This window comes from Onthophagus taurus, chromosome 6, assembly GCF_036711975.1.
Source record: "Onthophagus taurus isolate NC chromosome 6, IU_Otau_3.0, whole genome shotgun sequence".
NCBI lineage: Eukaryota > Metazoa > Arthropoda > Insecta > Coleoptera > Scarabaeidae > Onthophagus > Onthophagus taurus.
In genome coordinates this window covers 23,314,842-23,327,789 of record NC_091971.1, presented here as the reverse complement: position 1 = coordinate 23,327,789, position 12,948 = coordinate 23,314,842, and the positions used below count along the sequence as shown (strand labels likewise).

Below are 12,948 nucleotides of genomic sequence, written 5' to 3'. Positions count from 1 at the left end.
GATGGCGCCTGAACTTTGTTGGGACAAAACTTTATAGTCCACTCTCTCGAACGAGACCACTAGCGCTCCGCTACGACATCAACCGATTAAATGGCGCACATTTCAAAAAAAGGAAGCTATGTTACCGCATCCTGTATAATACTACGATACTAAAAAAGCATAAATATAAACTCTACAAAGAACAAATAGTTCACCACTTACACCCGGGAGATGCCGAACGACGTTTGGAATTCTGTAACTAACTGGTATTTGAACCATGCACAAAACAATATTGAATTCAGTTAGGCCCACTTTTACCACCTCTTGATAAATTTATCCGATAAATAAATCCAGTTCTTAGCCAGCACTTAAAACCGCCGTAACCATGGCAATTATCTTCTAGATAGTTTATCAGGAGGATGGTAAAAGTGGGCCTTAGGGCCGGTTTATCAATATCTAGTTAAGACGATTTATCTGTCAATTAAAATTGTAGCTGATAGATAACGTCGACGAATCGTTTATCCACCCGTAGTTTAGGATAATCTTATAGATAAATATGACATTTGGATACCCACCAGATTGAAGTACTGGTTAAGGGTTTACCTATTAGATATTGTCAAAAAAATGTGAGCACAAGTTTGGTTGCTTGGTGAAAGGAAATGACAATAAAATCAAAATATAACGTCAAAAATAAATTAAGCTTATAATTGTGGTGACGGATAAGCAAGAGAAAGAAAAGATCATCAAATTTTAGTACAGTAGAAAAAAACTTGCTGATGGATTTGGCAAACGAATATAAAAATGTTATAGAAAATAAATAATAATCTAGTAATTTAAAAAAAGATTATAATATAATCTATAATCTAATATAGTATAATCTAAAAAAATCTAAAATCTAACAAAAAAACGTGGTCGTCTAACTCCTCAAAGTGGTTTTGACTTTTGTCTTTCTTTTATAATATATGGTCGTCGTTTATAATTTAAGAGTTGGACAATATCCTCATCTTTATCGCTGTCTAATAAATATTCATGTAGGAATTCCATTATAAAAAAGGTTTTCGAAAACAAAGCACAATACCGAAAGCACACAGGAATGATTTTTTTTTGGATCAACCTCCAAAACACGATCAGCTATTTATATCAACTTCATAAACTAAAGTCGATTATTCAAATTTCACCAATTACGTTTCATTTCCGTTTCTAATGTTAACACTCAGGGGTACCATCCATGTTCTATCTCGTAGGTTGCTGCCTGCCGGGTAGAAAGTTGCTGGATAAACGGTTCACTGAGGTTATCTGTTAGGCAAGTTTATCCATGAGTTGCGTATCTAACAGATTTAACTCAACATTGATAAACCGGCCCTTAGTCTATTATATGGTCTGATGAGGCATATTTTACCAGCACAGGAATCTATAATCATCACAAAAGAAATAGTATAACTAAAAGCAGCATTGCCTATCTCCGTCCGTATATGAGATTGAAACCAACGTTCGAGTGTTTATTTTGGGTTGATCCCAAGGTCTATAGAACATAAGGTTACCCAATGCCGATTCTCCTCCTCTGAGGGGCAAGGTGGGTCAGTGACGTAGCTGGTTCTATGAACAACACAACACGATGCGAGGTTTAAATATTTTATATAGACTGTACCACAGTATAGGCACGTAGAGGCTATCTTTCACTCTGACTGTATCGAACCAGTGACGTCAATCTGCGGGGTAATAATTGATACTACAGAAGCATAGGAAATTAGGTAACCTTATGTTCTATAGACCTTGGGTTGATCCCACTGACAGTGGCGTGTACAGTTTCGGTAAAATCATACATACTCAGGGGCGTACATGAAGAAATGTATATTATCATTATTTTCTTTATTGAGCATGGTTGAAATGTTTATTAAGGAATGTAAACTTTGCGTTCTTTTGTAATGAATTAATTTATAATTGTAACCGTATAAATTGTGAACGGTTTATTTCTTAGAAGTAAATTAAAGATGATATAATTAGAATTTTACAGTACTTCCATGGTAAATATTGCAGTAAAAATATTGTGTTTGCAAAATAACATTGGTATTTTGTTCAAAATTTTTATTAAAACTTAACTTATAAATATAAATTTTAAAATATCTCTCATTGATTTGAAAATAATATTTGTTTGTTTAACATATGTCAAAGCCTAGGTTCTTGATTTATTAACTTGGTTTCATTAAATAACTTTATGTTAATAAATTTTGTTGTTACTGGTGTCCTTTTACTATATTTAAACAAAATTGACAAGTAATATTAGTTTTTAGAGTGGTAGTTAAATGCATGTTGTCACTGCTGTAGCAACAATTAATGTCATTGCAGTTTCTAGTTTCAATCGGAGCTTGAGTACAAGTACAGGAAATCTTCTCTTCCACACGCCATATTGCCGTTCCACTGGATTTCTAGTTCTTATTAAAGATTCATTATATAGTTCTTCTACTCTATTTCGGGTATTCAGCAAAGGTGTTACCAAATATTTGGTATTACGATATCCGCTGTCACCCACTGGCAAAGCATTACCAAACTCATTATTTTCAAACCTTTGCTTTAACAGTGAATTATCAAAAATGTGTGATCATGAGCCGATCCTGGTCAACGAGCAACAATATCCAACATTTTTAAATCCACCGAGGACACAGTTTGAACATTCAATGAAAAAAAGCCCTTTCGATTCCGGAATGTCTCTGCACATGGTCCACCTATAATTATTATCCACTCATTAATATTAATTCATATGTTTCGATTAAAAGAGATTGCTTACCTGGCGAAATAATGCTAATATGAGTACAGTCGATACTGCCTATCACCCGTGGAAATCCAGCCTTTCCATAAAATTGTTCTTGTGATTTCTCTATTTGGTCACCAGTAGGCATACGTATATATTCTGGTTCTAATTCTGCAAGCGCAGTAGATACTCTTTTTACAATATTACAGGCACTGCTCTTACTAACATTAAAATAATCGCCACATGAAATCAAGAACTTTTCTGTAGCATAGAATCTCAGTGCAAGGAGCAATTGGTCGATAGGAGAGATGCTGTGATTCCTAAAAATTCGATTATTTATAAATTATAAATTATTTATTTATTATTATTATATTATTATTATGAAATACAAACCTGTCAGTTTGGAATTCTAATCTCGTCTCAATTTTAACCAAGATTGACAAAACTGTACTCTTTTTTAACCGAAATCTAACAAAAAGATCTTGGCCGTCTGAATCCTCCAAGTGGTTTTGTCTTTGTTTTATAATATATGGTCGACGTTTATAATGTTATAAAAGTTGGACAATATCCTCATCTTCATCGCTTTCTAATAAATACTCATGTAAGAATTCCATTAAAGAGGTTTTCGAAAACAAAGCACACGGGAATGACAACTCACAAATCAACTATCACAAACTAAAGTCAATTATTCAAATTTGACCAATCATGTTTTATTTCCGTTTCTAATGTTAACACTCAGGGGTACCATCTGTTTTCTATCTTGTGGTTTGCTGCCTGTCGAGTAGAAAGTTGCTGGATAAACGCGTCACTGAGGTTATCTGTTAGACAAGTTTATCTATGAGTTACGTATCTGACAGATTTAACTCGACATTGATAAACCGGCCCTAAATCTATTTGATTTAATTTCCTTCAGGTACTAAAACAACTGCCATCTGTTGTGGCTGCCTTAATATTTCACGTCTGTCAAGTTGGCACTACATCTTGCGATTTGAATAAAAGAAATTATTGCATTAATTGTCGCTTAATTTGTTGTAATTTGTCGTAAAGTTTACAAATTTGTCGCGCCCTTTTTTATAAACAATATTTGATATATTGCATTTTTGACGTAGTGCTAACTTGACAGATGAATTCCATTTTCAATGTCAAAATTTCACCACTTTGTTAATGAAGCAACAAATCCTGGCGTTGTTAAGGTCAGTTAATATTTTAATGGATTCATTTGGAAGACCTTTAACCTGACTCATTCCAAAAGAGCAAAGAATATCCAGATACAATTGCCAAAACAAAAAGCTTACAATGATAACTTACCAATCTTAAAAAGAAAACTTAAAAATATCAAAACATTGCTTCAATGGGTAGAAGACGATTATAAACAATTTTACGAAGAAATTCTTGAAAATACCAAGGTCAAGAAGCCCAAACAGACCAAAACTAAGTAACTGTAGCTTATATTAATGTAAACTTTTGTGGTTTCGTGCGATACTACCTACATTATTAAAGTGATTAAAAGTGTGTAATCTGGTAAATTTCGTTTATCAATTAAAATTGTAGATTTCATCTTTGTTATTTATTATTAACTTATGAAACGGTTGAATGAAACAATTCTTTAGATATATTGTTTGATGATTTTCTTTCCATTTTATGTCTAATAAATAAAATTCGTTTTTGCACTTAAATGGATTTTTACCTAATTTTTCTCTCAACCTGTTTCGCTATACATTTACAGCATCTTCAGGAGATTACGGCATTTTGTTACAAACGTAACAAAATGTGTTACAATTTTGTTCAATATACAGGGTGATTCACATAAGAACCGACACAGAGCAGGGACATGTAGAGGACAATAAATTAAGATGATTTAACGCAACTTATCTCTATACTAAGTTGTACCCCTGAGGAGTTTTAGGCCTTCAAAGTTGGGTCTTAATTTTTTAAAACATTGAATATCTTCGTAATACATTCAGCTAGAAAAACCAAATTTGGTATATGTTATGAGTGTACCGAAGGTATTAATTGGTAGCAAGTTGAGACCAATTAAGGCATTTCAAAGGGTTGATTAAGGGTGATGGTCCTCTCAATTTTGACAGATTTTTTTAACCTTTTGGGAGATTTAATACATTATTACCTCATTTCATGTGGAATTTAATTCTAAAACTTTTTTTACTCTTATTATTTTTTAAAAAACATAGTTGTTTTCATAAAAAACTCAAATAACTAAAGACACGTATTTTGTTAATGCTACCTAAAATCACCCAAAATTCAGTTGTCGGCTGTGAAATTGTACGTCAAACTTGACAAATAGGTCATAAAATCTTGTCAAATAACTTTATAACCTATTTGTCAAGTTTGACGTACAATTTCATAGCCGCCTACTGAATTTTCGCTTATTTTAAGTAACATTACGAAGTAAGTGTCTTAAGTTTTTTATGAAAACGACAAAGTTTTTTAAAAAATAATAAGAGTAAGAAAAGTTTTAGAATTAAATTCCGCATGAATTGAAATAGTAATGTATTAAATCTGCCAAAAGGTTAAAAAAATCTATCAAAATTTAAGGTACCATCACCCTTAATCAACCCTTTGAAATGCCTCAATTGAGTTCAATTTGCTATCAATTAATACCCTTGGTACACTCATAACGTATACCAAATTTGGTTTTTCTAGCATAATTGATTACGAAGATATTAAACTTTTTAAAAATTTAAGAGCCAACTTTGAAGGCCTATAATTCCTCAGGAATACAACTTAGTATAAAGGTAAGTTACTTTAAATCATCTTAATTTATTGTCCTCTACATGTCCCTGCTCTGTGTCGGTTCTTATGTGAATCACCCTGTATATAAACTTTTCTCCTTGAAACAAGGTCCGTTGAATGATAGAAGGTAATGCTCGAGATTATAAAAGCGTTTTTTTTTAAGTGTATCTTCTCTCGTTTCTTGAAAACAGGAGGCTACATAGGGTTTCTTATACATAGTAAATTGTGATCCCTCCGTGTGGGACACAATTAAATATCATTGGAACCGGACTTCTGAATACAGACTCCAGTCTTTTTGAAGTTCTACAGAGACGTTGTCGGAATTATTAAAAGTATGGCCTAGACATTATTATTTTTCAAAATATTTATTTTATTTTGTAATTAAATTTTCTTTTATAGGTTCATATTGATTTTTCAACTTTATTTCCGAATAAACCCAATAGTAATTTAATACCCGCATTTTCTGAATTTACAACAAAAATTGTTGAAATATACAAATCCGATATAAAAGATAAAAATAGTAAAGAATTATTTAAAAAGCAATTTTTGTTTTGAATTTTTTTTCAGCATGGCGAAATCTCAAAAGGTAAGATTGAAATAATTATTTGTACAACACTTGTGGATGTTCGTTTTTTAGAATTCAAAGACTGAGAGTGAAATATTTTTTAGTTTTATAAATAGGAGCTTCGATATTTTATCTTAATGCAATGTATTGAAGACACTTGCCTTGCAAAAAAAAAAAATAAAAGTAATTTAAATTTTCATTTATTTTTGTTATTGAGGTTACTATATTTTATTCGTGCATAGCCACTTATTTTCAGTTTTTACAATCATGTTTATGTTTAAAACAAAAGGTATTAATTTATGAAATATTGTTAATTTATACAATTAAAATATAATCTTTTGATTTAAATAAATTGAACAATTTAATACCAAGTGCATTTTTATTTAATTCTACAACCAACAACTACTATAATAATAGATACTTGCTTTTGATCTAAATTCAGTGTACTTAATATTTAGATCTTTCATATTTACTAGAAAGAAAGTGAATTATTAATGGTAAAATATTAATCTTTCGAATTGAAAATATTTTTTCTTTGAAGTAAACGAAAATTCATATTAACATTAAATAGTGTTTCATTTAATTTTAATTTAACTACTTATCAACTTTAAAGATTTCTTTATTTAATTCAGTTAACTAAGTTTTAAGTGTAAATACTAGTAACGTTACGATAAAGAGATTTATTATTTAATATTGTCGTTAGTATTTCATTTCTAAAGCAAAATTATTTATATTAAACGGTTTTGCTTTTTTGTTAAGTACTTTGATACACTTACAATTGAATGGTGCAATGATTCAATAAGAACAGTAAATTCATTTGGATAAAAACTATATCCCTTTTTCCTTTAGTGTCACGTAAAAATTCTTAATCGTAAAGAATTATTTTGCTGAGTGTAAGTGCAAAAACGAATTTTATTTAATTCTTTAGATGTTTAATTAAACACCAAGCTTTCCATCCTTTTGTTCTTAAATTGTTATTTTTGTTATCTCTTGTAGACGCCCTAAGAATGATAAAAATTAAAAATTTAGTTTCTAAAAATAAATAGTTTATTTATGAAAGAAGTGATTTAGCGATTGATTTTACAGTGATGTGCACATTGTGGTGGTGCACGTGGTGGTTAGTGGTTCACCGGAACTAATGTTATTCGCAAGGGCGCAAATACAAATTTAATACGGGGGCTTTTCATCGTTTCGTCACAAGTCAAACCGACGACAATACCGCGTGATTTAACTTTACGTATTATATAACATGGAGGGGAATAGCACATGTGTTACATACGCTGACACATAATTTTAATCAAATGCGTATTCTTCTAGAACGTATATTTAAGGATTTTTGAGATAACAATTAAAACATTATGGATATCTTAAATTAATAATAAAAATGTTAAGTTATCAAATAGAACTACAGTTTACTTTTCCATTTTAATAAAACAGTTGTAATAATTGTTGAAACACACTCAGGATCCGTATGATGAGAATGATGATGACCTTTAACCATGTATCGTCTAAATGGAATCAAATTAAAATAAGGCGACATTCGCTTTACGGAAACAACTCCCAAAGTTTCATTCATATAAATTACTATACCATCACATCGTATTGGTCGCTTCTTCAAAAATTGTTGCATATATTTTTGGGAGAAACTCGGATAAACTATTGATCGTAATTTTCGATCGAAAGTAAAAATATATTGATCTTCTCCAACTTGTTTCATCATCCTCGCTCCTAATTGTTCACCACATTCATAATTTAATCGGCCCAATATTCGACTGGTTGCGATTCGATCAACAGCTTGTTCGTACGATAACGTTGGTGTTTCATCTTCTTTGTAACTCAATACTTTCATTAAAGTGTTAAAACCTTCAATGAGATCGTCGGCGAAAAGATGTGGTTCTTTTGGTGGCGTATACGCAGAATCTAAACAAATCATTTTTGCTATTAACTCAGGATATAATTGAGCCGTTATTAACGAGATTCTCACTCCAAGACTGTGAGCTAATATGATATAATTTTTTCGTTTGAAATAATCCAATACGAGTTTCATTCCTACTTGAAAATTGAGAAAATGTAGTGGGAGCGAGGATGGAAAATGACTTGAGCGTCCATGACCAGGTAAATCTATGCAAACGTAATAGAAACATTCTGGTAGTAATGGGATTAAAGTGTCAAATGATCCGGCGTTGTCTAAAAGTCCGTGAATGACGATTATTACATAATCAGATGGATCACCCCAAGCTTTAGCTGAAAAAGAAAAATAATTTAATAAAATTGAACTAAAACTAATACTATCACAGAACTAATATTAGACCTACAACAAGAAACTTTGGGATTAAGCATTTGAAAAAGTGTTTGACGTTTCTTCAGAAACAGTTCGAAGTGACGAAAATGGTAAGAGTTTGATAAAATATACATGAAAAAATAATTAATTTTTAATTAACACCAATTACTAACTAATTATCAACTAAGTTATAAGTACGAAGGCTTTCATGGCTGGTGTTAATTAAACTAAAACTAGAACTAATACTGGCACAGAACTAACACAAAACAGACATTATCGAAATGAATACGACGACAAGATCATGAGCCTTACGTATAAGAAGATAAAAATGGACCCAACCGAGAAGGTAGTAAGGAAGATGAAACTGGTAAAATCCATAGGAATCCCAGCAGAACATCAGAAAAGCCTATTCGTACAGGCCCCAGTACCCCCAAGAGGTCTCACCACGCCCTATTGTCAGTGCCATACATTCCCCCACCTATCAGCTAGCAAAACACCTTGCCAAGATTCTGTCTCCATTTACAGGTAAAACAGAGTCATATGTCCGAGATTCCATACATTTTGTAGAATCAATCAGGAGTATGAAGACCCTCACGATATCCTGGTAAGTTTCGACGTGGAATCTCTATTCACCAGAGTACCAGTCAAAGATGTCGTGGATGGTCTTCGCCAGAAACTCATCCCGGAGGGTTTGCCAAAATATGTTCCAGGACTACTGGTGTAATGCGAAGGGGGAGCCATGGGATCATCTCTGTCACCTGTGATGGCCAAAAAACATGGAGATGTTTGAAGAGGAAGCGTTAAAGAGGAGTCTTTGGAAACCAAAGCTATGGCTTTGTTACGTCGATGACACTTTCGTGATTTGTCAATATGAAAAAGAGCAACTCCAGGAATTTCTAGACCACCTTAATTCACAGCATCATATGGTAAAATTTACCATGGAAACAGAAACCGCAAAACAGTTACCATTCCTGGATGTGTTGGTCACTAGCACCAACAGGCAGCATGGAACTGGGAGAATATCGAAAGAAAACGCATAAGAATAGGTACCTGCAGGCTTCATCCCACCACCACCCACAACAGAAGAGGTCCGTGATTTATTATTCCACCGAGCAGAGAATATGTAATAAAGAGAATCTGAGGAAAGAAGAAATATACCTAGAAGATGTACTGTAGAAGAACGGCTATACGATAAGGGATAACCAACGAGCCACCAAACCACGCAAACAGAAGGATGACTCGGTAAGGACGACACCAGCCGGTTTTATCTGCCTTCCTTATGTTTTAGGTGTGACGGAGCGAATTGCGAAGTGTCTGAAGAAGAATGATATCGTGGTACGATACGGTACGATCAGCAAAATACAAAACGCTCTTTGGATAGCCATAGAGAAACTAACCCCATTAAAGGGAGCGGGAGTCTATCGGCCATCGTGCAGTTGCGGGAAATATTACGTTGGACGTAATATCGAATGTCTGCGACTGTATTACCACAAAGGAGGACACACCATAGAGTTTGATAAAACCTAAGTACTAGCAAGAAACTTGGACATTACTTCTAACGATTGACGGGAGAGGCGATGAATCTCTTTATACTTCATCGACATGGGAATAACACGATTAAAGAAGACGGTCGAAATCTCAGCTGCACATGGAAGATGCTAGTGAACTCAACGAAACCTTCTCCATCCGGATTTGACAAAAACAAATTAGTTGACAATTCTTGCTGGCTAACACCTTGGTCTTATCGCATTCTATGGTGTGTTTCTTTTTGTGGCAATGCTCTGCGACTGCCTTTATGCTGCATTTTATTTAGTCGGATATCCCTCTCATGCTGCTTGAGGTCCCATTTCTGCACCCTCGCATTTCTCGTACAATTCTCCTTTCTAGCTAAAATATGTAGATGTTAAACTCCATTAGCCCTAGAACATAATTCGATAAGTTTCTTTCGAATGCACCATCTATGCATCTTTCATTGGTACTCTGGTAAATAGAGATTCCACATCGAAACTTAGGATATATAGATATCCTGGGGATTTCACTTCATATTTTTGATTGATTCCACAAAATGCGTAGAATCTGTGACATATGATTCTGTTTTTTCTCTAAATGGAGATAGAATCATGGCAAGGTGTTTCGCTAACTGATACGTTGGAGAATTGGTGGCACTGACAGTAGGGAGTAGCGGGATATTTGGTTCACGGCCAAATAAATCGTCATAACATGCACTACTGGTCACATGAAAATCCTCGTTGGCTAAGATAAGTTGATCATCAAAAACCTTGATCAGTTAATGTCTGGTGCTGCATTGTCGGCAAGAAAATAATTTAACCTTTTTTTATTGATGGCAATTTAACTGGCAGAAAGTATCGGAATTTTTTGTTGAACGATTTACCGGTTTTGTTGGAAGACCTTACTCTGGAGCGAAGACTTGCGCTATGGTATCAGCATGATGGATGTCATTATGCTCTAGCCGCAAAAAAGAAAATTTGAGCCTTAGGTCCATTACTACCATCTTTTAGTTAAATTTATCTTATAGATAAACCCATCTACTAGCCAATGAGAGCGCGTAAAATAGCCGTTACCATGGTAATAATCCCTTAGATAGCTTAACCAGAAGATCCAATGCTATCTGTGAGTTAAGCTATCTATAAGATACAATTTATCTCGTAGATAACAGGGTCGTGCGTACTACCACCTCCATTTATCTCATAGTTAAGAAATCCTTGAGATAACCAAGGACTCTAGGGATTTTTTGGTCTACTATATTAAATTGACAGCTCTATGTTGTCAAAAGATCTACTATTAGGTATTTTGACGATATTCTAACCTGTTCTAACCTTAAAATTAAAATTTGGAAATGGAGACTGAGAAAAGGCGACAAACCACCAGTTTCATCAAAGACGAATGCGAACATCTTCTTGAATTTGTTATCAAACATAAAAACGTAATAGAAAACAAAAAAAGTGATGCAGTTACATGGCAAGGAAAGCAAAAAGTATGTATACTCGTATTATTGTATGTTAAAATGTGATGGTAAACAATAATGGCACAACTAACATGATGAACGACTGAAGATGCCAATTGTACACTCACTCCTGCAAAATATGCTATGGATCGCAACATGTTACCTATTGTATAAAACCGAAGAGTCAGCAACAAACGGTTTGACGGAGGTACAGCATCATTACTAAAATTTTGATGAATTTGATGAAATTTTTGACTTTTGATTCTCAATGAATATTTAAATGGTCAACTCTACTCCTTATTATCCTTTCGCTTCTTATAGGAAATAATTCATTGATTTCTTCAAAAATTTGTTCTTCATCTCCAATATCGAAGAAATTATCCATGATGACTTTATCTAATGTTACTTTAATGTTAAGTTTATATTACTTTTTTTATTTTAACTGAAATAGTAAAACGCTCGAATTTTATACGTCAGTATAAATCCTATTTGAGGTTAGGTATCCGCAGTTATCCCTTAGTTATCAGCACGGGTTACAGATATTTCAAATGTTATCTTTTGGATAGCGGTATCTATAAGATAAATACAGTGGTAGTAACCAATGTTTAAGCTATCCGATAGATAACGCTATCAGAGACTTTAACTATGAGTGGTAGTAGTGGGCCTACGAAAGCGCTTAAAACCTCTGTAACCATGGTAATAATCTCTTAGATAGTTTATCAGGAGGATGGTAAAAGGGGACCTAAAGGGAGCAGGAGTCTATCGGCTATCATGTAGTTATGTGAAGTATTATGTTAGTCAAACTGGACAAGACTCAGCAGTTTGGGAGTTGCAGAGCATTGCCACGAAAAGGGACCAAGGTGTTAATCAGAGCCGGAAATTATTTCCAATTCATCGACATAGGAATAATTCACTTCGAACTTGTTTCTGAAGAAGGTTGCAACATACCATCCGAAACGTGAAACAATTTTTCAAATGACGCATATCTTAACTCAAAAGATTTTTGTTCTAGGTCTAATTGTAAGGTAAGTTATAATGATAGTCTTCGTACTTTTAATTAAATAAAATTTTTAAATTAAAACGAGACCGAAGTTGTTTTGGTGTTGTGTTGGTTGCATAATTATATAACATTTTTGATAAATATTCATAAAATTTTGTTGAGTCATGCAAAAATGTTATTAGTAACTTTTTTGTAATAGCAAAAAATTTGTTTTACGTAATAAATTAACATTAAGATATTTGGGTTGCCTAATTTAATAACTTAATAAAAATCAGCTGATTCGTTGTAACTATAATTCCAAGTAATTTGTAAAAATATAGTTTTATTCATAAATATTTACCTGCGATGTGTCCCCAAGGAACAGGTATTTCGATTTCTTTAATCACCAACATTTTATGTTTGCCTTGCTTATTTAGATGAATATAATTTTACTAGAAACCAAATCACATTCACTTTAATAATATTCGTATTATAAATAATTATAATTATTCTATTGCTTTAATTTATTTTTAAAGATAACAGCAACAAGATTTTCACTATAAATAAAAACTGTATTACAAAGTTTATCCAAAAAACCCACAGTTTTTGAACCACACTCTGAACGCACGTTGAGTAATTATTAAGTGTTTTTACAACATTTAATACAACTTGTGAGAGT

The 12,948-nt window shown here is 33.0% G+C and overlaps 2 protein-coding genes and 1 long non-coding RNA gene across 3 annotated transcripts in view; 2 read left to right on the top strand and 1 right to left on the bottom strand.

Moving 5' to 3' along the window:
• LOC139430264 (uncharacterized) overlaps positions 1–12,948 on the top strand; it is a 291,985-nt gene that overhangs the window by 196,299 nt on the left and 82,738 nt on the right. The gene's annotated exons all lie outside the window — the stretch shown is intronic.
• Positions 3,790–4,240, top strand: LOC139430286 (uncharacterized). Its single transcript, XR_011640748.1, has 2 exons — positions 3,790–3,921; positions 3,981–4,240. It is a non-coding gene; the product is annotated as an uncharacterized lncRNA (long non-coding RNA).
• Positions 7,353–12,927, bottom strand: LOC111420685 (serine hydrolase-like protein 2). Its single transcript, XM_023053731.2, has 2 exons — positions 12,631–12,927; positions 7,353–8,288 (listed from the first exon to the last, which is right to left on the bottom strand). The coding sequence occupies exons 1-2, from the start codon at positions 12,680–12,682 to the stop codon at positions 7,450–7,452; spliced, it is 891 nt and encodes a 296-aa protein (XP_022909499.1). The 5' UTR covers positions 12,683–12,927; the 3' UTR covers positions 7,353–7,449.

Bases quoted from the DNA above. Each gene is read 5' to 3' on its own strand.
- LOC111420685 (XM_023053731.2), bottom strand. From the start codon at position 12,682: ATGTTGGTGATTAAAGAAATCGAAATACCTGTTCCTTGGGGACACATC. The intron at 8,289-12,630 runs GTAAATATTTAT...TTTCTTTTTCAG, and splicing joins TCCTTGGGGACACATCGCAG to CTAAAGCTTGGGGTGATCCA.